Source organism: Phaenicophaeus curvirostris, chromosome 4, assembly GCF_032191515.1.
Source record: "Phaenicophaeus curvirostris isolate KB17595 chromosome 4, BPBGC_Pcur_1.0, whole genome shotgun sequence".
Lineage (NCBI taxonomy): Eukaryota > Metazoa > Chordata > Aves > Cuculiformes > Cuculidae > Phaenicophaeus > Phaenicophaeus curvirostris.
Window position 1 is genome coordinate 3,587,833 of NC_091395.1, and position 26,732 is coordinate 3,614,564.

General features: G+C 42.0%; 1 protein-coding gene across 2 annotated transcripts in view; it reads left to right on the plus strand.

Moving 5' to 3' along the window:
* UGT8 (UDP glycosyltransferase 8) overlaps nucleotides 1–26,268 on the plus strand; it is a 45,321-nt gene extending 19,053 nt beyond the window's left edge. Inside the window, exons 1-6 of one of the 2 annotated variants that reach the window (XM_069855120.1) lie at nucleotides 12–154; nucleotides 236–1,059; nucleotides 18,987–19,129; nucleotides 21,648–21,724; nucleotides 23,163–23,382; nucleotides 25,341–26,268. In XM_069855120.1, the coding sequence (XP_069711221.1) occupies nucleotides 142–154; nucleotides 236–1,059; nucleotides 18,987–19,129; nucleotides 21,648–21,724; nucleotides 23,163–23,382; nucleotides 25,341–25,704 (1,641 nt within the window). In that variant the 5' untranslated portion in view covers nucleotides 12–141 and the 3' untranslated portion in view covers nucleotides 25,705–26,268. Of the gene's footprint in view, nucleotides 1–11; nucleotides 155–235; nucleotides 1,060–18,986; nucleotides 19,130–21,647; nucleotides 21,725–23,162; nucleotides 23,383–25,340 lie in introns of those variants that run through there. The other variant, XM_069855121.1, reaches the window with a different exon arrangement.
* Nucleotides 26,269–26,732: the final 464 nt, after the last annotated feature.

Here is a 26,732-nt window from a genome sequence, read left to right on the forward strand (position 1 = left end):
TGCCAGATGGGAAGGGAGGGGAAACAGCAGATCTTGCTGGAAACTGAGCACTATCAAATGTGCTCTGAAGCAGAGTGGCTCTTTTGTTCCCCATGACCACTCTAAAGACAACCTCGAAATGGGAAGATGTGATCAGCTTTCATGGGACAGCCATGTAATAACTTCTATTTTAAATTCCAAGGTAGCATAGAAACCTGTTTTCTGTTGATTGTAATGCTTTTATTTCTTGTTTCAGCTATGAAGCCGTACGCTCCAGCTTTCATTCTCCTGTGGAGTTTTGTCGGGATAGCAAGGGCTGCCAAAATCGTTGTTGTGCCGCCAATTATGTTTGAAAGCCATCTTTATATTTTCAAGACTCTGGCCTCAGCCTTGCATGACCAAGGTCACCAGACAGTGTTTCTCCTCTCTGAGGGCAGAGAGATTCCTCCATCTAATCACTATAGACTTCAGCGTTACCCAGGGATCTTTAACAGCAGCACCTCAGATGATTTTCTCCAGTCCAAGATGAGGAGTATCTTCTCTGGGAGACTGACAGCCCTCGAACTGTTTGATATCCTGGATCACTATTCCAAGAACTGCGACATGATCGTTGGCAACCGAAACCTCTTGCATGCTCTGAAACAGGAAAAATTTGACCTGCTCCTGGTAGATCCCAACGAGATGTGTGGATTTGTTATAGCTCATCTTTTAGGGGTGAAATACGCCGTCTTTTCCACGGGCCTCTGGTATCCAGCAGAAGTGGGTGCTCCAGCTCCTCTGTCTTATGTTCCAGAATTTAACTCACTGCTCACAGATCGCATGAGCCTATTTGAGAGGATTAAAAATACAGTTGTTTATATTATTTCAAGATTTGGAGTCAGTTTTTTGGTTCTGCCAAAATATGAAAGGATAATGCAGAAATACAAGGTTCTGCCAGAACGGTCCATGTATGACTTGGTTCATGGATCCAGCCTGTGGATGCTTTGTACTGACGTAGCACTGGAGTTTCCAAGACCTACGCTACCCAACGTTGTTTATGTGGGAGGAATCCTAACCAAGCCGGCCAGCCCTCTGCCAGAAGTAAGGTTTGCTGAGCTTTACAGTAATTTCTGTGGCATCTGGTTGACCTCATATGACGAGTGGCAGCTTTTAAGTGATGAATTTCAAATGGGATTTAGTGTTGTGTGTTGTCGCTTGGTCAAATATACCCTTAAAAGTCACTGGAAGCAGCTTGCGGTAGTGGCGAGGGGAACTATTGGACAGGCTCATCAAAATGAGTCCTTTGTGGTTGCAGGAAGTGTTTTGCTTAATGGTACAAGAGTTAAAACCAGCGCGTGCTATCTTGGAAATTACGTCTGTAACTTCTAACCAGGTGTGGGTTAAAATGGGAAGAAGGGTGAATGGATGAAAACTGCCTACGCTTAAACAAGTCTGCTGATAGGTTTTGTTATCTAATTTCATGGTATTAATGTTTTTTATGGAGAGCTTGCTTTCCTTGGTTTGATAGGTAGAAATGTGTTTAAAACTGGGTGTATATAAGCATGAAGAAACCGTAGGGGCCAGAAAACGGAGATGATGTGAGCTGATATAAACGGCAACACTACCGTACTCGGGTATGAGTTTTTACTATACACTTATTGGCCACCAGGACCTGAACTTGAGACTGAGATCGTTATAGTGACTGGATTGATTCCAGAAATCCTGGCTGCACAGATTAATAATTGAGTTTGATTACTTCAGTGTACCAAGTGATCTTTGATACCCGATATCGATGAATGTGTCTGTCCAGCAACACAGTGGTAACTGACAGGCAGAGCAAAATTTCACAGAAAACCGTGTCGCTTACGCTTCTATTTACACAAATAGATCCTGAATTGGTGATGATTATTAATAGATGCTTCTGGCTGGGTTTTAAATCATAGAATAATAGAATAGTTAGGGTTGGAAGGGACCTTAAATGTCATTTAGTTCCAACCCCTCTGCCATGGGCAGGGACATCCCACTAGATCAGGCTGCCCGAGGGCATAGGTAGGTAGGTAGACCTGCGGTGTTCAACAATTTACTTCCAAAATTGCCTCATTCAGCCTTTGCTTTTTGCATGAAAAGTACTTTTCATCTGTTTTAGCCTGAAAACTTGTCATGGAACGCTGAGGGGGATGTGTGTGTTTTCATTCTTTGCACTATTGGTAGTGTCTTGGCAGTACCTGTTTACATCTACTCGGAAAGCATCAGGAAACTCTCTGATTTGGGCTGCACGATGTGGAATGCTGAGCCAGTTCCCTCAGCTGTTTTTTTTTTCCTTTCTTTTTTTTTCTTCTTTCCCTTCCTGTGTTCAACTTCAAATGCATCTGAGCTGAATGAGAGCAGGCACTCCCATGGCACTCTGAACACGTTTGTGGTTATATCCCAACATTCGCTATTGCCCCTTCTCCAAGGTGTTATCAGAGATGGCCATAGCAATGCTGCTTCTAACTAGTCCTTCCTGTGGGTACATCAATGCATGTGTGTTTAGAATGTGTCAGGCTGCACAGATCTCCTGAGAGGGCAGAGAAAAGGTAGCCTTGTGATGTCTAACAAAGTCCAGCCCTATTCTCTCCAGGACAACCTTGCTGGCTGGATTAAGTTTCAGCTCTTCATTTTTCAAACCAGTGTTTTCTTGTTCCATAGGAAGAAAAACATCTTTGCATGATCAATTTGGGCACTGCGTCAGTGTTGTCTTATTTTTTGTTTCTGTAGGTTGGTCTTTAAGGGAAAAATTGTACTGAAAAGCAGATACTTTCTTTGCTATAAAATGGAGCAGAAGAAAATGAAAGAAGCAGTTTTGTTTCAATGTTTTGCTAAAGGGATATGTGTATGTGTTTGTGTATAGATACATAACATTTCTACATATAAATACTTATTTGGAGCCTTTTGAGAATATATTTCTGCGTACTCCCTAAATTTACTCTGGACCCATAGAGGTTAACGTGTTACAATACCTCACAATGAAAGAAGGTGGAGCAATAAGTAAAATGTTTAATGTAACCAGACAGTGACCTTGAAATAGACTTGTAGGTCCAGTACGTGCTGGCAAATAGTTACTACAGGGGAGGGGGAAAAGCCTGTAATTATTGTTGAACTGAGACATTATTTACCTTCTCTTCAGTTTTATCAAGCAATTCAGTCTTACCGTGTTCCGAGTGTGGGATTTGATTGAATGCAAAAGAGACAAGAGTGCGTTCATCTTTTACTGTGTTATTTGCCCATGTCTAAACTGTTACGCATAATCCACCTAGGTATGTATTGTAGATAAATTATTGGGCAATCAGTTCGGTTTTACTGAACAGTTAGATAAAATTCCTGACTGTCACTTTATTCTGGGAGATTCAAATCGGATAGCTAGTGCTGCGACTGTTTTCAGTTACTGCTGCACCTCTGAGGCAGGAGCCTTTGCTAATTTATTTTCTGCAGCTTTTAGCCTGGTGCATCAAGGTAAGCTGGGAGCAGAGCTTGTACACCGTGCTGGGCTGGAAATGGTGATGCTTCAGGAATTTTCTTGTAAGCTACTATTGCAAGCCATTCAGGTCTGTTACATTTTCCAAAACTGGTTATAACTAACCTAGTCCACTTGCTGTGATAGGTACAAGGCAAAAAAAAAAAAATCTGTGTTGTTTTTTCACCTCTGAAATACCTGCTCAGCACAAAATACCCAAGCACCTCAGCAGTGGCATGGCTGCCTCATCCACAGAGAGAATTTCTTATTTGTGGGAGGGCAGGGGGTGGTGGAAAAGGTAAAAAGTAGTTTGTTTAATCAAATCAGAATTCCTGCATGTAGCTGAAGAGCTCTAGTTTTCTGCTAGTAAGTAAAAACTTGAAAAGAAAAGGCGAAGAGTAATAAATAAACGATGAAAGGAGACAGGTCAAAGCTTTTTTAAAACTGTTATGGGATGGCTGGTTTTTAATTCTAGGGGATGTGGTAGCTCTGTTTTGTGGTTGCTTAGAGCCTGTACCTGTGTTTTCCTTATCTTTAAAGAAAAGTTGGAAAAACACGGCTTTAAAGGTGGCAGGGGGTGTGCTGAATATCCATGTCATAGAATGGAGCCTATATCAGGGGAAACAACCCTGCCTCTTGCTTTTCTCTGTTTTTGTCCCATCAATATTTTGGTTTAGAGCAAAGGGTTGTAAATCCCCCAATGATCCTCACTTACTGCATGCAGGTTTCCTTTATAGAGTATTTTTGGTGCACGCAAAGTAGATTTATTTTGGAGGGTGTTGAGATGAAAGTCTTATTTCACCTGCAAACAAAATGCTTGCTAGTGTTTGGCAGGAGACACAAGGGTTTGTAGCCGCATTTGGCATTTGGGGAGGGCTTTCAGTGACACGCTTTGCAGGGGGGATGCTGAAATCGGGGACCGCAGTATCTATAGCCAAAGGGACGCTGCTGGAGCGTGCACAGTGCGTATGCAGAGGCTCTGCCGTGCTGGCACGGTGCTTGGGTTAGGAACAGGCTGCAGTCCCTGCAGGGACTCTGTGTTAGCTGCGCATCTCGCGCGTCACCTGCAAAGGGAGCTTGGCCTTACTGGAGCACATCCTTACTGCCTTGCACAGCTCAGAAATCAGCAATGGCTGATCGTGCGGTGAGCTCACATGATGGGCATGATTTTTAGCAGCTTCTGAGCTCTAAAGCAATTACAGCTGCAGCGCACAGCACTTGGCTCTGGTATACGAACTGCAAATGTGTCTTTGGGTTGCAGCCTGCCCAGACGCCTCAGGAAGCCTTCGCCAGGCTCCAGTCCTCCTTTTTTTGCTCCCCCTCTAAGGCAGTGCCCTATGTCAGTTTGCACTTGGCGCAGTGTCCCTCGGCCGGGTTGCGTGTGGAGGAGCGGGAGCCAAGAGCCGGCGAGGAGAGCAGCAGGTCCTTTGGAGGTCAACACGCTGCCCGGCTGCCTGCGGCACCCTGCGGCACGGCACGGAGCCTTCTCCTCGGCGTCGCAGGGTTGGTCTTGCCCTTTACAGACACAGTGTGTTAGTCAGTGACTCAAATTCCCAATGATGGCACATTTCCTCCTATTACTTCCATCCCTGCTGCAGGTGGATGAAGCTGAGCACAACTTGTGTCTTCTTCATCGTGGTGGAAAGGCCAACCATCTCTTTTCAAAGCTCAGCGTAGGCAGTAGACACCATGCAGGAGTTGTCTTCTATGGTACTTACCATGCTATTTTCCTTAAAGTTTGTGGATTTAGAAGCTCCTCTTTGCATAAATAGCGTGCTTGGTAAATGACAAGGAGATGGTTAATGTGGCCGCAGGGAATGGCCTCAAGCTCTGCCAGGGGAGGTTTAGGCTGAACATTAGGAAGAAATTTTTCACAGAAAGGGTCATTGGGCACTGGGAGAGGCTGCCCAGGGAGGTGGTTGATTCACCTTCCCTGGAGGGGTTTAAGGCACAAGTGGATGAGGTGCTGAGGGACATGGGTTAGTGTTTGATAGGAATGGTTGGACTTGATGATCCGGTGGGTCTCTTCCAACCTGGTTATTCTATTATTCTATGAAAATCTTACACGCACATGAGGAAGAGTCCAGGGTTTGTATAGTTAACTCTAGACCTGGTGTATTTTTTTTCTAATTGCATAGAGGACAGTGCAAGTAGGATTAGCCTTAAAAGATCAAAAACTAGAGACAGACTGAATATCAAGTCTTTAAGGTCATCATTGACTTAAACTATTAAGTGTACCTGGCAGTGTTTTCCAGATAAGTGGCACTGGCCACTAGGAAAGTAAAAGGCTTCTCTGCCTCTTTCTTGGTACGCTTCTCCAGAGGGATCTTCTGAAGCTCAATGAAGCTGGCTTTTTAAAGCTACACACATTTTAAGGAACAATGGGGAAGCTTCTGCAATGGCATTGATATCTTGAGACCAGTTTGATATGTAGTTAAGCATTAATCAGCCTGATAAGATATGTCCTTGAATCAGCGTAGAAACTGGTGGGGTGCTACAAGCAGCTGCCTTGGGAAATACCTGGTCCCTGGTGAGGAGGGGGCAGAGGTCACAGGCTTCCAGGGAAGGAGTCACGGTACCAAGCCTGACAGTATTCCAGAAGCACTTGGCCAACACCCTCAGCCACAGTGTGAATGTTGGGGTTGTCCTGTGCAGGGACAGGAGTTGGACTCTATGATCCTTGTGGGTCTTTTCCAACTCGGGACATTCTGTGATCCCATGAAAGCTGCTGAACGGTGTTTCCATCAACTATTTAGTAATGTAGGTTCATTTGGATGTTGGTTGGATCCTGCAGTTTGGATGCAGTTGTACTTGAGATAATCTCTATTGGTGTTTACAAACGCCACCACCCACCTTCCCCCCCACCAAACTAAACTGATGCTACCCTGTAGTTTGTAAGTTGAGATGCTGCTTCTTCACAGTTTTTAAAGTTTCATAACTACTGCTGGGTAACACAATGCTCTCTTCAACTTCTTGGGACTCGATGCTATTTGTCCTTGATAAGAAAAGAGAAACAAATGACATGTGGGTGGTTTTGGTTTTTTTTTTTCAATTCTTCCGTAACTGAGTAAACTAAATTTATGCTCTAAAGGAGGCTGTTCACATTTCAGAAGCAGAAGCTGTCCTTTCAGCAATAGCTGTCAACAAATAGCAATTCCAGTAGCTTACTCGCTCCTCCCTGTCGATCTCATATCCAATCCTGTTATGTGGATCTAGATCTGTGTAACAAAATGGTGGCATTGAAATATCTTCACCGAAAAGCTAGGGTGTTTTTCTGAGTCTTGCTAACAGTTGTATGTTTGCTAGGTGTGTGTAGCTGATGCTGGTAGATTAAAATAGGGTGGAAGAATAATTTTATTCCTTAAATCAGATTTTTCTCCTTCATTCAACTTCAAGGACACTGCCTATAAGCACTTGTCGACAGTAGAAGATTATTTTTACGCATGATGCAGCACTATCATTTTATTATTTTTTTAAATTCTGGGGACTAGTTCTTTAGAGACACTTCCAACAGTAAATTTCTGGTGATGTGAAGCAATTGTAGAGCTGTTTGGAAATGCCTGTGATTGTCAGCTGGGGAGGCAAAAAGTCATAGAATCATAGGATGATGGAGATAATGTGGCATGGTGTAAATTCTGTGCTGAACGATGTGATCATGTATTTTGGCCCTGAAATATACACATAAATATATACATAAATATAGACATAAAGCTTGTTCCCTCCCAACAGTTCATCTTTTGCTACCCATGTAAGCCTTGCATGAGCTCTTCAGGTACCCACAGCCGTAAAACTGCCATAGGCGCCTCTCTCGGATGCTCCTGTGCAGCTAGGGTGATGAACCATGTCTGTTCCTGCTGTACTGCTGCATTTTAAATTAAGGAAGATAAGTGACTCAGCATCTACTAGTACAGTATAAGACACAGGGAAAAGGATGCAGGGCTGATGACAGAAAGCAGTGGAGGATCTTGGTCTGGAAGACCCTCCAAGTACCCATGCCAATGGAAGTTGACATCCAGAGATCTGATGAACAAACACCAAAGCTCTTTAACAAGGCTGTACTGTCAATCAAAATGCAACTTGATTTGGCTCATGTATAGTAGTATGAGGTGGTTGGTTGTTGAGCTCAAGTGATTGCATTTTCCATTTCCGGTATACGCACGGTTCAGACCTTGGATGTTGCATAGGTCAAATTGGGAAAGTTAAAAGAAATATAAATTTTTGTACTGTATTTCTTTATTTTCAAAAAAAAATCAAATAGGTTAACATAAGCTACTATTGTAAACAAGTTTTCTGTTTTTAAATATTCTAATTCATCATTTTCATATTGAAACTTGCAAACTGGCCAAGTTTATTTACTTTGGTAATGAGCAGTACTTCAATGGCGAGAGTCACTTGCAAGTTTTTAAGACTGACCTCTATGTAGGACAAAAAATGTTGTTTGGGGTGGTGAGGTGTCTGCGACAGGGCCTCCAGGAGATGGTGGAGGCTTCTGCAGGGGGAATGAACCTGACTAATGGGGAGCAGAAGGGATGTTCCCATGCCTGGCTCCCTGTCCCAGCATTAGCAGCTGGAGGTGGGAGGGCATGGAACCTCTTCTGTGGCTTCAGGCACCTCTTACCTGACCTTTGGGAGAGTGCTGAGAAAACCAGTAAAGCATCTCCAGCTTCTCTGCCTAAAAAAGCATCTGTCTTCCAAATAATGCAGTTCTCGTTAAACGCTTGCCTTCATGGGAGTCATAGGCTCGGGGAGTCAGTTCATGTTTGGCTGAAACCTGATGTGCAGTAATTTTTTCAGGGACTAGGTTCAGAGGATGTACTTTACAGGTGACCTTAAATAGTCTGCTGTTGTATCCTGTCTGAGCAATCCTGACAGTGGGCTGCGTGTAGGTGACAACAGCACCTTGAACAGAAATTTAATTATTATCAAAGTTGTCCTAATGCTTTCATTTATTTGTTTCTTTGGGTTTTTTTTTTCTTACACTTCTGAGTGGAATTAATCGGAGTGGAATTAATTTTTAATGCAGCAATATACCTCTACTTGAATATTAACCTTCACCTGCTGATTTACTGCTGCTCCGTTGCATCTCCTGGTGTTTTCCCAGGCTGTGTGCAGCCTACAGGGGGATGCTGTGGGGCAGCGTGCTGTGCTGGGTCAGATAACCCTGGTCTGATGGAGTCTGGATACCTGGCACCTGCTCAGGGATCCATCCTACCTGCATCCAGACCCCTAAGAGGTGAAAATAGGAGATTGCTCAGCTAGTACTGCTGTGTTGCTTGTTCTCTCTTTATGCTTTTTGCACCAAGGTGAGAAGAGGGCACAGGTAGATGGGGTGCTTCTGAGTGCAGTTCTGGTCACCTGAACCAAGTGGAGGAACAGAAGAGGAGATTAGGGAGGATTTGTGGAAGGATGCGAGATCTTATTGCGTAAACACAGGCTCAGAAGGCAGCTCATTTTAAGCTTGTTAAAGGAGTGGTGATTGACCTGTTTAAAGTACATGAATGTTACATAAAAATCTATGTATAGAGTCTACGTGTGTCTGTGTATATATATATATGAATAAAAAAATAATAAAAAAAAAAGCGAAGAAATGAGGGGTGGGAAGAGAGCTCCAGGGGGAAAGACAAACTATTTAACTTGAAGAGGAAAGGCAAAAGACCTTGCTATTATTAAATCCAAGCTGCAGGTTAGAATTCTATCTCCTACCACCCACAGAGCACAGGTGTCATACTGGAACAGCGAAAGGCAAAATTTCCCACCTAAATCAGTTTATAACATGGATTCATGGAGGTGGCTCTGTGTCAGTGTCTGTAATGCAGAGGTCTGGGCTTAAAATTCAGTTCCTTTAAGTTTTCTTCTTCCTGTTTTTTCTGCAATTTAATATGACCCGATATTCCATGGATGAAATAAGTAAAAACATTCTCCATAGTTTAAAATCAGTTTAACTGTTACTTGTTCAGCGTTTCTACTACATTAGCAGCTACTGCAACTGGAGGAGGGGAATGGGGAAGCTTTGATTTTGATTTGTGTTTAATAATCATAAGCCTTTCTGTGCATGCTTAAAAGTTGTACAACAGGGCTTTGTACTTAGGAAAGAGGAGGAGGTTTTGGTAATTTGAACACAATGTTGTCCCTGTGGTAACGTCAACAAGGTTTTTATGTGAATCCTGGATGTGAGGGTACCTCTGCACCTACTATTCTATGCAGTGATTTTAATAACCTCTCTTGAAGGGCAAGCTTCTTATTTTCTACTACCTTCCATTCATTTGAAAGGCAAGGTTGCTTTCCCAGAGTGCTTGCCAGAGGTCTGGTGAGTAATGGATTTTTGATGGAGAGTGTTGCATCAGGGAAGTACTTGCGCGGCAGTTTTCTGGTTGACCTCTAGTTTTAGGTAGACTGTGTTCTCAGAGGCATCATTGGCTGCGCCTGTAACTCTAGAGAGGGCTGAGATATGGGAAGAAAGACAAAGGCTTGTGGTACTGTATTTCTTGCTTGCATTTTTCAGTCTGAACTAAATTCCTTTCTAAAGTTAAATGGATTTAAAAATTCTGGTGTTGGGTGTTAAACAGGAAAAGGTAGTAGAGGACAGGGAGAAGAAAATGCAACGTTTTAGACATTGGAAAGCTTCATAAAGCTTTAAAGACTTTTTTTCCTCCAGTGCATTTTGATAAGCCAAATATCCACTGCATATATGTGTGTGTGTGTATATATATACACACATATGAAATAATTAGTGAGAGACATAAGTGGAAAAAGCCTCTATTTCAGCAGGGCTGAATCTGTGTCCAATGTTATTGAAGAAGCACTTGATCAACAGCATCGTTAGATTAATATGTGATGACAGTGCACTGAGTGCTTGGGGTCCTAATAGTAAACAGTTCAGATCTTACAGCTTGTTTGGCAGCTGGCTTTAACCAGCAAGAAAACAGGAGTTGAGTTTAATGCCGTAATCTGAATATGCTTTTTTAATACCTACCAATTACTGATTTTGGAATTATTTTACTCTATGCTAATATGAACTACAAAATAAGAAAAAATTATTGTGCCTATTAACTACATGGGCTTTGTTTCTTAGATAGAATTTGATTTATTAGCATCTTAATAGCATGTGGTGCAGGTCAGCCAACACCAGCATATCTGGGGAAGATAAGGTATAAAGCTTTCTGAGACTTTACAAATACCCTGCCTTTTGCGTTTCATTTCTAGAAGTTTCAGGTTAGCTTCAGACAGCAGAGAATACATGAAGGGAGAGGAGGAAGACCAGAAAAAAAAAAAGTTTAGTTAGAAATTCACAACAGCGACTTGTACCTGAGAAACATAATTCAGGGGGAATCGGGTGGGGAGGGATCTTGTGCTGGTTGGGTCCAGCATAGCTGCTGTTAGTTGAACTGATGGAGCTTGATGATATGAAAAGGAACAAATCCTGATAAAAAAGGGATGAGCACATTTGCCTCATGGCCATCGCTTTTAAAAGGCAGGAACTTACTTAGTGGAAAAATAACCTTCAGTGTGTGCCTTAAGCATTTGCCGATGCAGAGATGTTCGGCTGAGCCAGCAGAAAGCAGCTGGATGTGTTGAGTCAGGGAGGTGCGAGCCGTCCTCTGCACGGGGGAGGCAAGTGTTTGCTCTGGTGTCCCATGCCCTTTGCTTGTTAGAGCAAATAAAACCCCACTATTTTTGGTTGTAGACTGATTTAAAAATTCATGGTGAGTAACTACAAGCAGCATACTTTGCCTGAAGTGATGGTGTTTCTCTGGGTTATTTTATAACTTTCAGACTATAGGACCCTGTTTGCTCAGTGACAATAGAGATTGTATAATGGCATCTATATGACCTTGAACTGCCTGTGCTGAAGTGTTGTTGTTTGGTAAAACTTGAAATGAGGTTAAAAATGTATTAATGTAACATTTCAGTGTTTCACATGAGGAAAGTACTATTTAGAAGATGCCAGAAGAGTTAGAGCACTGATAAAAATGGTCTGTGTACCTTTCTGTTTATTTAGCATTGAGCATCTCCTTTCTGAAGATCACTTTATGTAGCTTCTTTTTATTTATTTTGAAATAGATCCGGTTTTGTCTACTCTGAGCATCGTTTGGTAGCAGAAGTTGCATAGCATGCCTGTGCTTTCCGTTGGGGAATGGTGGTTTGCAACCATATTCAAAGAACAGACATTTGTGCTATTACACATTTGAATCGAGCAGCTGAACAGGGAAAGCTTCGGATATTAAACCCGGTTATGTTTGTATTTGTGTACTTTGTTTATCTGAAACAAAGCGCAGTATTAGGCACCACTGGTTACTGCCAGCTGGGTCCTCACTCTATAGTCACAGCTGTGCATTTAGCATCGAAGCCTGCTAAGAATAGCTAATTAGAAAATCAAACAGAACAAAGCTCACATAGTAGGGTCGGCACAATAGCATTCCTGTCTGAGAATGATAAAAAGATTTATTTTATTTTTTTTTTATTTATTCCTCCTCCTCTCATGCCTATAGTGCAGCAGAGATCAATAAGTGCTTATTCTCCTTGCGCAGGCACAGGGAGGACTCAGTAAAAGATCAGTAGGTACTTATAAACCTTCACTTTTCACTTATGTAGTGTCACACTGAAATCGTTCCTCATAGGCAACCAAACTCAGATAAGAGAACAATGCCTAGTCTTGGTGTCTGCTGCTGTAGAATCATAGAATCATAGAATAACCAGGTTGGAAGAGACCCACCGGATCATCGAGTCCAACCATTCCTATCAGACACTAAACCATGTCCCTTAGCAACTCGTCCACCCGTGCCTTAAACACCTCCAGGGAAGGTGACTCAACCCCCTCCCTGGGCAGCCTGTTCCAGTGCCCAGTGACCCTTTCTGTGAAGAATTTTTTCCTAATGTCCAGCCTAAACCTCCCCTGGCGGAGCTTGAGGCCATTCCCTCTTGTCCTGTCCCCTGTCACTTGGGAGAAGAGCCCAGCACCCTCCTCTCTACAACCTCCTTTCAGGTAGTTGTAGAGAGCAATGAGGTCTCCCCAAATGTCTCTATGCCAAGCTAGGCACCCACAATGGAAAAAAAGAGAAGCCTGCTTAGGCAGCCTTTGAACAGTGTATATGACAAAGTCAAGGTAGTGTTTTGAAAGCCAGCATGTAACTTTTGAGAGGGGAGAAAAGACTATGAGGCCAGTCCATTGCCGCATAAAAGCTCCTTGTTTAGGGAAGGAAGGGAATAGGAGCTGTCTGACCACCTTTGCTTGGTCTGTGCAAGTGCCATACCTCTCTGTGAGACCTGTAAGCATGTTAAATTATCATTTATTAAAAGGGTTTAGAAAGCCCATCTGATGGGGAGTATTGCTGAAGATGAATCACTGCCTCCTCTGGGAATCGGTGTACCAGGATCAGTCAGTCAACACAAGTGAAACCAAAGATTTGAATGAACCAGTAGGGAGGTTTGAAAGAAAGTTTTATCATTTCAGTCTCTCAGTCTTCTTCTATTTTGCCCCAAAACCATGCATTTGCACTGAAGTTACCATGAGAACAGGCAGGGGCCTGACAGGGTTTGGCACAGCATTGTAATTTGGACTCCCTTAAATAGTTCATATCTTACTGTGTACAGGTTTTTTTATTTTATTTTAAAATCACTTAAGTGAAAATGGTAATTAATTCATGTCTATATGTGATGATATTTTGTTGGGAAAGTATTTTAAGCTGTGATTGGATGCAAACCAAAATTCGGTTTGAAAATGTAGTTCACAGCTCCTTTCAGAAACCTAACATGTGCTATAGTAGCCTTGATGGGTTTTCTGTTCCTCACATGCGCTAACCCCATCTGAGGTCTTACTGTGCCTCGTGAGGAGGTGGAACCAGGCAAGAAGAGAGGTGATGTGTGTATCTGTAGGTGCTTGGCTTTATCCTTTGGATGAGCCTCTCCACTGACTGTTGAGATGGCCTGGAGAAAACAGGCTCGCTCACTTATGTAATTTTTGCTATTACCTCTCCTATCGTAGACTCTTCAGCTGTAAGGGTCATAAAATTTATGGAAAATCCTGTTATACGTCTGTATATCCAGCCTTAACGTTAGCTTGTTTTCAGTCTGAATTTTGAAAGAAGAATAATGGTAGTTTCAGTGCTTCTTCAACTGCAAGTTATGTGAGTGACTGCTCCAAGTTTTTTTCAGAAAATCTATTGAAAATTTTGCTTTCGAGTTTGCTTTCTCAGTGTTTGGGGGTTGTAATTGTTTGAGGTTTGATTCCTAGTTTGGAAGGGGAAGGCTGGGTCTTAAAAACTGCCCAGCAGCTCAGATAAATTTGTAGGGTAGCCTCAGCGAAGACATGTTACCTGCTGGCTGTGCTAGGACTTTATGTAATTGAGACAAGAGTTTGTCTTTCTACACAACAACACCTGAAAGCACTTAGAGGTGGAAGAAAAAAAGGTGATCAAGTGGTCTATTGCAGTCACCAAAAGAGGTAATCATTACGATGCAGTTGTAAATTTTAATTTAACTCCCAAAGTCAAAGGTGTTGCCTTCTCACTTCTGTGTTTAGCTGAAGTTTGAAGAAGAGTTTGAGGAAGGCTCTACAGTGCGGTTTGCCATGTAATAACCTCCCTGAGCATCATTTAAACTGGAAAACAGGAGGTGGCTTTCCTGCTGCAAGCAAGGAGCTGTAAAATGCTGCCCGAACAGGGAACGCCGCTTATAACAAAGGTGGATTTAATGACTCATACTGACTCAGTGTGTTTTCATACGGTGCGTAATTAGATCAGGAAGGCAGAATGTGCTGGAGGTCACAAGTGTAAGTGGATTTAAGAAAAAAGAATGAGGTGAATTCCTAGGTGTTGGCCATTCACTTGGATTTGCTTTCACTACATCTTGAATTTAGAAAGTCAGTGCTAAAATGCTGTCAGGAGAAATAATTTTAAGTGTTTAAAACAATGTGAGAAAAACAGACTTGTCCATGTCACAAAATCAAGGAACCCTACAAGAAGGCAGCGCAGGTCTCCTGTTCTTCCTTTCCTGCTTTTTAACCAACACTTGCGTTTTTAGCAACTCTTAGTGATCCCATTTAATGAAGGCTGTGTTGTGCCAGGAATTACAGATGTACATACGCAAGGAAACCCCTTGTCCTGACAAGTCTGTAATTCATTTTCTGCAGCCCATGCACAGTGCTGACCTCCAGCACCCTCTGGGGAAGCAGAATGGAATGGGGCTGCAGCTCAGGAGGCAGGCAAGCTATTCCTCTTATTATCAGCATGATGTAAATCTTAAATAAAATTAGGACAAATTTGAGTGGAGAGAAAAAGAACCTTTCAGCTGATGTGAAAACACAGTGAGCCAAGTAGAAGCTTGTCTGGACCTTCTTGAGGTTGGCAGAGGTCAGTTTTGACCGTGACCATGTGAGCAATCAAAATCCTGCGCATCTAATTTAGCATCCTAAATGAAACTCTGAGGAAAACTTGAAGTTCCTTTCAGGCGCACGCTCTCCTGGGTGGAAAACTGGTTGGCTGGAGGGCCCAGAGAGTGGTGGGAAATGGCATTAAATCCAGCTGGAGGCCAGTGACAAGTGGGGTTCCCAGGGCTCAGTGCTGGGTCCAGCCCTGTTCAATGTCTTTATCAATGACCTGGATGAAGGCATCGAGTGCACCCTTAGCAAGTTTGCGGACGACACTAAGCTGGGTGGAAGTGTCGATCTGCTGGAGGGTCGGGAGGCTCCAAAGGGATCTGAACAGGCTGGACCGCTGGGCAGAGTCCAATGGCATGAGGTTTAACAAGGCCAAGTGCCGGGTCCTGCACTTGGGGCACAACAACCCTGTGCAGAGCTGCAGACTGGGAGAAGTCTGTCTAGAAAGCTGCCTGGAGGAGAGGGACCTGGGGGTGTTGGTTGACAGCGACTGATCATGAGCCAGCAGGGGCCCAGGTGGCCAAGAAGGCCAATGGCATCTTGGCTTGGATCAGAAACGGTGTGACCAGCAGGTCCAGGGAGGTTCTTCTCCCTCTGTACTCGGCACTGGTGAGACCGCTCCTCGAATCCTGTGTTCAGTTCTGGGCCCCTCACCACAAGAAGGATGTTGAGGCTCTGGAGCGAGTCCAGAGAAGGGCAACAAAGCTGGTGAGGGGGCTGGAGAACAGGCCTTATGAGGAGCGGCTGAGAGAGCTGGGGGTGTTTAGCCTGGAGAAGAGGAGGCTGAGGGGAGACCTCATTGCTCTCTGCAACTACCTGAAAGGAGGTGCAGATGACCAGCTTGTAGCATGGTAAACCTGATTTCACTTCTGCCTTCCCTGTGTGCCTGATTTCTGAAGTGAATTAAAACCTTTCCACGCTAACTGCTGTTGCTTGAATCCCACTTTGGGAGCTTGTGAGTGTGTGTTTGTGTGTTGCCATGCTTAGAAAGTGGGTCAGGAGGGGGAGCACTCAGATAAAAAGGTTCAGTTTATATAAAACAATTTCTTTTCCATTGATTTATATTTTTTTAATGTAATCCCATTTAATATAGCAAACAAAATCTTCTGAGCCTGATGACAGGATCTTGTCTTGCCTGTCAGGATTTTAAGTTCCTCTTTGTATATGTCACGTTCTACTGAAGCAGTAGGATTGCCTTCAAAGGGAAGGGTTCTGAGAGTTTGGCTATGAAATTGGCCATAATAACACAAAGCAGGTTGCTTTGCTATTGTACAACAATAAAATGCAGAAGCCTTCATGTAGGGTGACTCTAACTCCGTGGTACACATTGAAGTTCCTTTCTTTTTATCACCTAAACAAAATTCTAAGCACTTAATAGCTATTTGTTATTAAACCTGGGGATTTTTGAATGCTGTTTGAGAAATTCCATTATAATGAAATATATTATACCCCCTCTACTTATGCATAGTGATGTATAGTTCTTACTGTGTGAATACATCCGAGTTGTTAAGTCTCACAGAATTTCTAATTAAGCACAGAGGAGAAGTAGCCTTGGGAGCTGTTCCTCAGCTAGAACAGACTGTTCTTGAGCAGCAGAAAACACGTGTCTCAGCAGGCATAAGCAGTCACAGGTAGGACTTCTGATGCCGAATGAGATTAGTGTGTATGAGGTCCAGCAGAGAGTCTCTCCTTGTTGGTTTCTTGAGCCCCAGTGTCATGGTGCTGTCAGACCTCCAGGTTTTTTGCCTCTCCAAAAACCCCTCTCCTGGGTTTTTGATATCACCCAGATATCAGGGTGGGCGAGCTTCCTGGGAAGACCAGAGCCTGAGTGCTGCGTTTCTTCCAGTTGTCGGAAGAAAAGCACCATGTAACTAACAGGTGACTTCAGCTTTCAGAAGGTAATTCAATCAAATGTCACAAATGGGCAGACAGCTGTCGTTTACAGCATGGTATTGATTTCTTTTCAGAATGGTTTGTCCTAGAGCCCACAAAAGGATATTTTCTGAGCTTTAAACAACAGATAGGAAATAGTTTGAGATCTAACTAGTTGAACCATTAAGTAAAAGCAACTCTAATGTAATTACATTTGCAGCATGCCTTAGGTCCTTAAGTAAAATTCAAGGACAAACTTGAAATAAATCACAAAACCGCTTGGAAACTTCCATATCAGAAGTTCAACCCATAATAAATGATTCAGCTTTGAGGCAGGTTGCAGGCCGTTCCCTTCCTTCCCCCTCCCTCTACAAACAGAGGAAAAAAAAAGGGAGAAGAAAGTGCACTGGAAAAGGATGAAGAAAAATGAAAACGTGGATTCTAGAGAAAATGGGAAATCCTTTCTTAACTGTAGAGCAGAGACTTGTGTACAATTCCCAGCGTAGTGTGCGGGTCATCTTTGCGCCTGCTGGGTTTTCTGGTAGCTTTTGTGGTTTTGTGCTCAGATATGATAGCGCAGCGTTACTCTATTACTGTCTGGCTTGCTATTTATTACCCGGACAAGAGGGGCATTATGAGCAGGGCTCTTGGTTTTCGTTTTGCTCATTTCCTATTGCTGTACTGGGGTTGAGCAAGCTTACGCTTAAATTTGGTGAAACCAGGACTACATCCTGGGAAATACCAACTATTCTTCAGCAGACTGACATGTCTGTGTGTCAGTGGCATCATTTTTTAGTTTCCAATGCCAACGGTGGCATTGCAAAAACAGAGTTTAAATCTGTGTTTGCAAAAGCAAAGGTTATGCTGAGGATTTTACCCTTTTTCATTCTATAATTACCCGTGCCTCTGAAGCTGAATTGACACTGTTCTTGTGTCAGGCTTGTTTATCTGGCAGCTCTGCTGTCTCTCAGATGCTAGGAAGGTTTTTTCTCTGACCCTGCAGAGCCCTGCTGTCCTGGTGGTGATCTGTAACGGTGTCTGCTGCCTTGCCTTGTTGCCAGTGACACAAAACCCATTTCTGCAGTTAGCTCCTAATATTTGGGTGTTGTGCTCTTCTTTGCAACTTAATTGTGACTTGCCCAAAGTATCAGTTGTGAAGGAATTGTCTGCGGCTGGACCCAAGGCACTGAGGTGTTCAGCGCAAGGAAACCCTGGACCAGTTGTGGTTGCGCACGGGGTGCTCTCACTAGTGACCAAGTGGGGCTGAGCGTCTCTTGCTGAGGGCCCCAAAGCCTTGTGCAGCAGCAGAAGTGTCACAGGGTGCCCTGCTGCCACCTCCGAACTTGAATCTCACGACGTGGCTGTCAGGTTACCCCCAGGAGAGTGATGATTCTGCTTTTGGAGTGCTTCTGACCACAGCTGGTGCTCCAGACCTCTGCTTTTGGCATAGTTGCTTTCCTTCTCCAAGTTGAGGCAGCCCTTGAGTCAACAGGATGAGCAAAAATTGCGTGGCAAGAGACGCAATTTCAGAGTAATTATGGGAGGAGGGTGGACTTAAGGGCGTAAAGGGCTTAGACCTTTGTTACAGTTGTGATATGCTAGTTACAAAGATTATTATTGTTAAAATAATACTGATAACTGGTATTAATAATATCTTACTAATAACTTGGTGTGCAAGAGGCACACAGGTCTAAGTGAGATCAAGCATGCAGGTCCAAGAAAGCAAGGCATGCACCCTGTACTTGCTGTAGAGATGCAATATTGTTCCTTGCTCCTTTAAATATTGGAGCAGTAGAAACCAATGGAGTGTTTTGAAGTTCTGGTTTCTTTCAAGCTGTGTTTATTATTTTTATATAAGTGAAAGCAAGCCAAGCCTTTTGAAGTAGTCTCGCTTTAAGGCTGGAAATCACACAATTAAGCACCAGACTTCATTCATGTATTTCCTGCGGTCTCCTTCCAGGCTGATACTGCAAGACAGATCTATTTATATTTTACTGAGTTAAAATGTAATGTGTTAACTTGTGAATGTATCAACTGATCGATTAAAAAAACGACAAATTGCCTTACAAAACTTGTTGTTAATACGAAAGCTAAAACAAACCTGGAAGGATTTTGCTGCTTAGACTGTGGGTTCCGAATCATGGACTCATTGCCCTCGGTGATGTCTAAAATGTTTGGCTTTTGAAACTTGTGAAGTAACCTGGGGATCAACAACTGCTCTTCCTGCAATGTGGATTTAATCTCTTTCTGTGGTTTACCTATGCTCAGTATAAATTTTCACTTTAATAGGATCTCCAGATGTGGGTGAATGGTGCTAATGAAAATGGCTTTGTCCTCGTCTCGTTTGGAGCTGGAGTGAAATACCTGTCAGAAGATATAGCAAATAAGTTGGCACATGCTCTGGCCAGGCTGCCTCAGAGAGTTATTTGGAGGTGAGTGCAATGAGAGCTGTACTTGGGGTGATTTAATTCACGCTCATTTCCTGTTGTGCCATCTTCATATAGAGTTGCAGAAACTAAAATTGAGACAGTCTGGGTGACACAGAGGATGAGACTTTTTTGAAAGAGACTCTTTCTGGAAATGTCGTAGTCCCCTGGTAATAAGGAGGAGCAATGGTTTCATGGCAGAATAAGTCAGAGGTTACACTCACAGGCTGGGTTTATATCCTAGAAGGATTGGGGCAGTGAAATCAAAGTCTGAGGTCATAACATTTGTGACACACTGTCATAATTTCTGATAAAGAAGCCACCATAGGGAGCAAGAATGACATCCTGCTGACGTTAATCTTGGGTTTTCTTTCTAATTTATCTTTTTCTCTCTTGTTCAGGCTCCTTCTCCTCTCTGTCTGTAAATATAGCTTTTCATTATTGCTCTTCTCACTTGTCTTTATTTGTGAGAAATTGGAGGAAGAAAAATCTGCAGGAGTGAAAATCAGTAATAAGCTTTCTTGACTCTAAAAACATCTTGAGTGGCTCTCTAAACTTACTGTAAAAATCCAAGGATTGCTTAGTCAGCTCTGCTTCCCATGGAGCGTCACTCTTATACAATTCAGGAGGGTTCGTGTGAACCACTGGTTTCCAAATAATCGTTGTCTTACAGTTTGCTGTCCTTGCTGCTCTTTTGGAGTTGTATTAGCAGTCTAGGGTCCCGTTCCCTGCCACCTCTTAGGGACCATTTTCAACTTTGTGTGTAATTGAAATATTGAACCCCACTAAACAATAGGAAAATGGAAAATCTTCAGGCACAGAACCTTTGGTAGCTGCAGTGAAGATCTCATCCAGTTTTGCTTGGGGTAGGGGCGCTGTATCTTTGTTTCTTATGAGGGCTGCAACAGTGCATGGCTTGTAATTAATTATTAGTCCCAGTTCATCTTACTGTTTTTCTTTTTTTTTTTTTCTGTTATGTTTTCCCTGGAATGTTTTTCTGTAGGAAGCATCCACTAAATAAATACATTTTAATGGATTTTTCTGAGGGATAGTTTTTTAAATTCAAAAGCAACAATTTCAGTGGAAGCCTTTTGTTAAAATTGTTAATTTTTCTTGCTGGCATTTTGTTATCAATGCTTTTTTGTGGGTTTTTTTTTTGTTGTTGTTTTTGTTGTGGTCTGGTTTTGTTACCTACAATCTATTATTTGCTGAGTGGCTTTTTGGGTACGAGAACTACCTCCGGTTTCTGTCTATCATGATTTGTGGAATGGGAAGATGTCCCTGGGACTAGTGTAAGACATGGTCTTTGGGAGAGCTGAGCAAGAGGCTTTCACTCAACCCAGTGGTAATTTGAGATCCATAATCAAATACCTAAATATGAAATGATGAGTCCAACTTGACTTGGATTATTTTTGCTCTTCGAGTCTGTGCTGGACACAAGTGGGTTTTATTTTAGACACTTCTAAAAATTAAGAAGACTGTACTGCTTGGCAGTTCTATGTCACAAAGCCAAATCAAGGAGATCTTTATAGTTCATTATATGCTGTTGATTATGGAGTACTAGTTAGAGCCCAAACCAGTAGCATAGTTCATTTGCTTTTATATAACTTAGCATAAGTAACAGGCTTTTTTTTCAACATACAGAATGTAGAAGCCAGTAGGTTGTTTAACTGGGAGTATTTGAGTGATTCTCTGTGAAGTTACAGTTCTAATGCTCTCTAATAACCAGAATGTTTTTATATGTCACAAACCAGCTCTATTCTCTAGTAATCGCTGGTAATTTTTTCCCTCTTTCTCTTCTGTTTAGAATGTGTTTAACTTTATGCGTGAACTGTATATAAAATTAATACGTAAATCAGTTTGTACTTTGAGCCTGTATTTTATGGCCTCAACTTTTCCAGCAACCTCAGGTGAACAAGAAGTTGCTATTGGGCTTTGGGCAGTTGAGCAAGTAAGAAAAGTAAAGTACTTGTCTCATTCCGATCCCAAACTTTCCATCAGTAGCTCTTTGCCGTTTAAGCTGAGCTGTCAGCCTTTACCTTCCTGATGTTGGTAACTCCCTTTAGAATAAGACTGTGATAGTTGTCAAGAGCTACAGGAAGCCAGCAAGCTGAAAGGGAACGCCTCGGGTTGAAGGTACAGGTGATTATTTGTGTGCTGATGGGAAGTTCTCACTGGAGTTTATCTATTACCAGCCAGAGTTTCCAGTAAAACCATGAAGTTGGAACCATAGAAAGGTTATAAAGCCTCCTGCCGATAACACTGGTAAGAGTTAGATATACTGTGAGAAGGATCTACATTGCAAAGAAACTGAATGATGAAAACATGAATTTGGAAGTCATTACCCACTTACAGCACTTTGGTTGAGTCTGTTTTGTTTCCTTGTAATAGTGAATAAACAGCGTTCCCATGTAGCTGGAAATTGCTTTAGGGCTCGTCGATCATTTGCTTTGATTTTGTGGTTTGAGTTTATTGATTTTGGGGGTCTTGATAACTCAGCTTCCCTTTGATTTTATTGTTTTAGGTTTTCAGGAAATAAACCAAGGAATTTAGGCAACAATACGAAGCTTATAGAATGGTTACCACAAAACGACCTCCTTGGTGAGTATGTTCTGATCATCTGTCACTTACTCTCACTCAAATACAGATTGCTTTTCAGATTCAATGTTCTACCTGAATTAGAATTTTAAAGGTAGAATAATTCATGTCTTGGAAGTCCTAGAACAAGAATACAGAATTTGTCAGAGTTTCAAGATGATGAAAACAAACACCTTTCTGATGTTAGTTGTCTTTCCCTGCTATTAACTTTTTTTTCCCCCTCCTAAGTTAATAATGTGGAAGGACATAATAATTCTGAAAACTATTAGACTGTTGGGCCTAAGAAATCAAAAAAATTGACAAGAGTTTTCTGTACCATTGGAGCTATGGAATTTGAGGAAAATTAATTATTGAAGATAAATAAGTAGGAATTTTCTTGAATATTTTGGGGAATTCATGACTAACTACTAATTTCTGTTACAACAACAAAAAAATCATGGTATGGTGTTCGCTGGTCTCTCCAGGGAAGAGTCAAAAAACTGAGCGTACCAAGTCTGTTCGTGTTGCACCAAAACTGTATATATACACATTTATTTATTTTTTTTCCAAAAACAGCTCGAACAGAACTTGGGCACAGGTTGCAAGCTGATAATAACCTCTCTATTTAACCAATCCGAAGTACTCCAAGTTCTCAGGTGCAGACACAAAACCTCATATTCTTCTATCTCTCAGTAAAGAGATATTAAGTCTAGGTATTTAATTTTTTTCTCTTCATTCCCTGTTGAAGGATAGCTAAATAAATTGCAGATCCAAGGGCCACAGAATATTTATGGCTGTCTCTGGGATACCTGGATGTTTGTAAAAGAGCTCCAGTGCTACAATGGGTGCTGATGAATTCATTTCGCATGTGTGTGCATGACAGCTGGAGTACTTGTCACAATATAGTGATTAGACAAATGACTTTTCAACCAGGTGAATTTGTTCTGCTTACTAAATTGCCCTGAGGCAGTATCATTTCGCATAAGGTTGTTGTCCTTATTGTCAGATCTTGCTAGCCTCAAGTAAGGCATGCGAAGCTTTAGAGAGAATGTAACATCAGTTGTCCTGTCACTAAATAGCTTGTATTTCATATGAGTAATGAGGAAAAATGTGCTCTCCGTGGCTCATTTGTACTGCTAAACTGGTGGCAGTCACCACCTGCAGCTACTCACCAGTAAACAATAAATATTAATTACAACATTAATAATTTCACACAACTCGTAGACGTGAGAATTTTCTCTGTATTGGAGATTGTTTGTCTCTCAGTGTATAAGGAAATCATCTAATGCATGCAAAATTTCAGCAGAGAGGGTTTCAAGAGAACTTCAGAACAAGCTGCATTCGTTTTTGTTTTTCTGAATTGCAGCCACAGAAACACGGTGACAAATGGGTTGAACCCAGTTTCTTCAATGCCTTTACATGGACGTGTGTTTTTTAATCTTGGTGCCTCCTCCCTTTTCAGGTCACTCTAACATTAAGGCTTTCCTCAGTCATGGAGGATTGAACAGCATTTTTGAAACCATGTACCATGGGGTCCCGGTGGTGGGGATTCCCCTTTTTGGAGACCATTATGATACTATGACTCGCGTGCAGGCGAAAGGCATGGGAATATTGTTGAACTGGAAGACCATCACTGAGAACGAATTATATGAAGCCCTAGTAAAAGTCATTAATGATCCCAGGTATGGAATGGTTGGTTGTTTCTTGCTTTCATTTTAAGTTATTGTTACAAGGTAGAAGAGGAGGCTGAGGGGAGACCTCATTGCTCTCTACAACTACCTGAAAGGAGGTTGTAGAGAGGAGGGTGCTGGGCTCTTCTCCCAAGTGACAGGGGACAGGACAAGAGGGAATGGCCTCAAGCTCCGCCAGGGGAGGTTTAGGCTGGACATTAGGAAAAGATTTTTCACAGAAAGGGTCATCGGGCACTGGAACAGGCTGCCCAGGGAGGGGGTTGAGTCCCCTTCCCTGGAGGGGTTTAAGGCATGGGTAGACGAGGTGCTAAGGGGCATGGGTTAGTGTTTGATAGGAATGGTTGGACTCGATGATCCGGTGGGTCTCTTCCAACCTGGTTGTTCTATGATTCTATGATTCATATACAGAACCTTTTATGCGAGGGACAGAACATGTGTTGCGATTTGTGTGTACAGTTGGGGCAAGTCTCTGGATGGTTGTCCCATTTCACAAGATTACTCAATCCATCAGGTTTCTGCATAGGTTCCAAGCTCATTGCTCTGCATACCCAAACTAAATTGTCTCATGTGCCTTTTGCCACAGTCACCATGTGAAGGGCAGAAAGGTTACAGAAACAAACTTGTCCTGACTCATTCCTTATTGCAGACCAACGTCTCCTTTGTGTGTGTCTTGGTTGCTCCATATTTAGCCATCTGTCTGTGCTGCCGAAGGGGCCTGGAGCAAAATCTGTATGGTTGTAGGGTGGCATGTCTGGATTGTAGCTAAAAATATGGATGTGTTCAAAACCACTGACTCTTCTAAAGTCCTATGATATGAGGTTTTTAGGAAAATAAAAAAAAAAATCCTGTTCAGTCTGATAATACCTCTCTTAGGGACAGGAAAGTCATTTGTTTGTAGCAGTGACAATATTCTAACAAATTATTCTGAATATGAGGACTCGAGTCTGTTCTTTGCAATTTTTGTAGTTATTCCGATGGACTATGTGAAAAATCTATGAATTGGATTTTATAACTCTTTCTAATTCCAGCAAACAAATTTATTCAGGGGTATTAATGCATTAGGAGAGTCGCTTTACAACTTCTTCAGAAACAGTTTAAAATATCTGGTGATGTTCAGACTGTTTCCAGATTAAAAATAATGACATGTTAGCTGGTGGTTTGTTGTGTTCGGCTGTAGTTCAACATATATGCTTCTTGTTTTTCATGGGAGCAAAGCCTTTAAGCAGCGCTTGCCTTGGGAAAGGAGAAACCTGTAAGGAGCGAGCAGCAGAACCGCAAAAGGGAATGTCACTGAGGGCATCCCGATAACATCAGTTTCATCACCTTTCCCTTGTGCAATTACCCTTAGTAGAAAGACAAGTCCTGCATAAATAACCTGTTGGCCCTGCAGCTGCCGGGAGAGGGGAGAGGAGGAATTTGACATCATGGGCAGACTGTTGAGAAAAATAAATAGGTTTAGGGTGAACTATGGACCCAAGCAGAAATAGCGCAATCAGAAATGAGTCGGTTACTTTGTTCTGTGTTTCTTCGGTAATTCAGTTGCACAATTACATAAATGAGCAGTGTGTTAGACAGGGACAGGATATGTTGCCACTTCATGGTGAGAAGGGCAAATGTGTCTCACTCAGTAGGATTCATTTTGGATGAGATAAGATTTCCCTTTAGCAGCAGGTCAGCTTGGCTCTTGATGGCTTTGCTGGAGGGTGGATTTCTGCTTTTAGTCTTTCATGGGTCTGCTTTTCTAGTCATGCTTTATTGGTAAGCCGTAACAAGTGATTCAAAGACAGATTATTTGCCATGTCTAGCCCTCCGTGCGCCTGTGGTTGCAAGGGTGCTGGGGCAATGTGCTGTTTGATCTGCAGAGGCTTAAGTATATTTACATCTGCAGCCTTGCACCGCACAGAGCGCTGACAACGATTTTTCCTTTCTTCTCTTTTTCTGCCCCACAGCTACCGGCAGCGGGCCCAGAGGCTGTCTGAGATCCATAAAGACCAACCCGGTCATCCTGTTAACCGGACTGTATACTGGATTAACTACATCCTCCGTCACAACGGAGCCCAACATCTACGTGCCGCTGTTTACAGCATTTCTTTCTATCAGTATTTCTTACTGGATATTGCCTTTGTTGTACTAGTGGGTGCTGCCTTACTTTATTATATTTTGGCCAGGATAACAAAATTTATCTGCAAACAAAGCAAACATATTTGGTCCAACGACAAACATAGCGCTGTTAATGGACATTACCAGAACGGGATACCAAATGGCAAGTATAGAAGAAATGGCCACATTAAGCATGAAAAAAAGGTGAAATGAGCCAACTGCCCCATGTAAAGTAGTAATGAATCAGATCAGTAATCGAATTTTATTGCTGTAACTTAATCTAACAACTACTTAAAACCTCAATAAGCAGTTCTAACACTCCCCTTCAGTATGTAACATTATGTGACAAGATTCTACGGAATTAAGAGAAGTCTTTAAAAGGAAAAAAAAAAAAAGGAAAAGCAAGCACAACCTAAAAAGGAAAATATTTTATTCTTAATACTGATGCAGAGGGGTTATTTTGGCACTGAAGTTTTTAGAAGCCTTAATTCTCTAAAGTTATAAGATGCCGGTATTTATGAATTTTCAGTTTTTAAGAGCTAAATGTGTGTGTCCCAAATGAGGAAAGGTTTCTTTTTATTTGCAGAGGTTTTTTCCTTTTATTTTTTTATTATTTTAATATATCCATCTTTTAGCTGAGAGAACTTTAGCGTTAGCTGTGTTTCCTTTGTTGAAGGTTCAACGCATTGTATATGAATACAGTTTTGAAAAGAATAGTAACTTTTCCCAGTCTTTGTGCAAGAAATAGCAAATTGCGGACTGAGAACACAGACATTTTTGAAAGAACCAACCTTAAAATGAGCACTGAAGAAAAATGGCAAAAATATATACTCCTTTTACTGTTAAGCTGCATGACTCTTCTGCTCACTACCAGTACTTTGGACAAAAGGGTCTAGAGCAAGCTTACAATATGTCTGAATTTTTAATTTATACAAAATTTTATTTGTTGCCTTTCTCTGCATATATAATTTATGCCATGAAAATATTAGGGCATTCTATTTCAGTTTAAAGTGTGGCTGTGTGAGAAGTAGATTTGCAGAACTAAGAAAAATAAATGAAACAAACAAACATACAAACGAAAAAGAAAATCTAGCCCTGTGCTTAATGCAGAAGGTTTCGTAATGGCCCAGAGCTGTGCAGAATCAAACCACTCTTCGGGGTTCGTTTAAAAAAACAAACAGCAACCGTCCCACTCCACCCTGAAGTTGAATGTCCTTCCTATTAATTCTCATTATTATTAA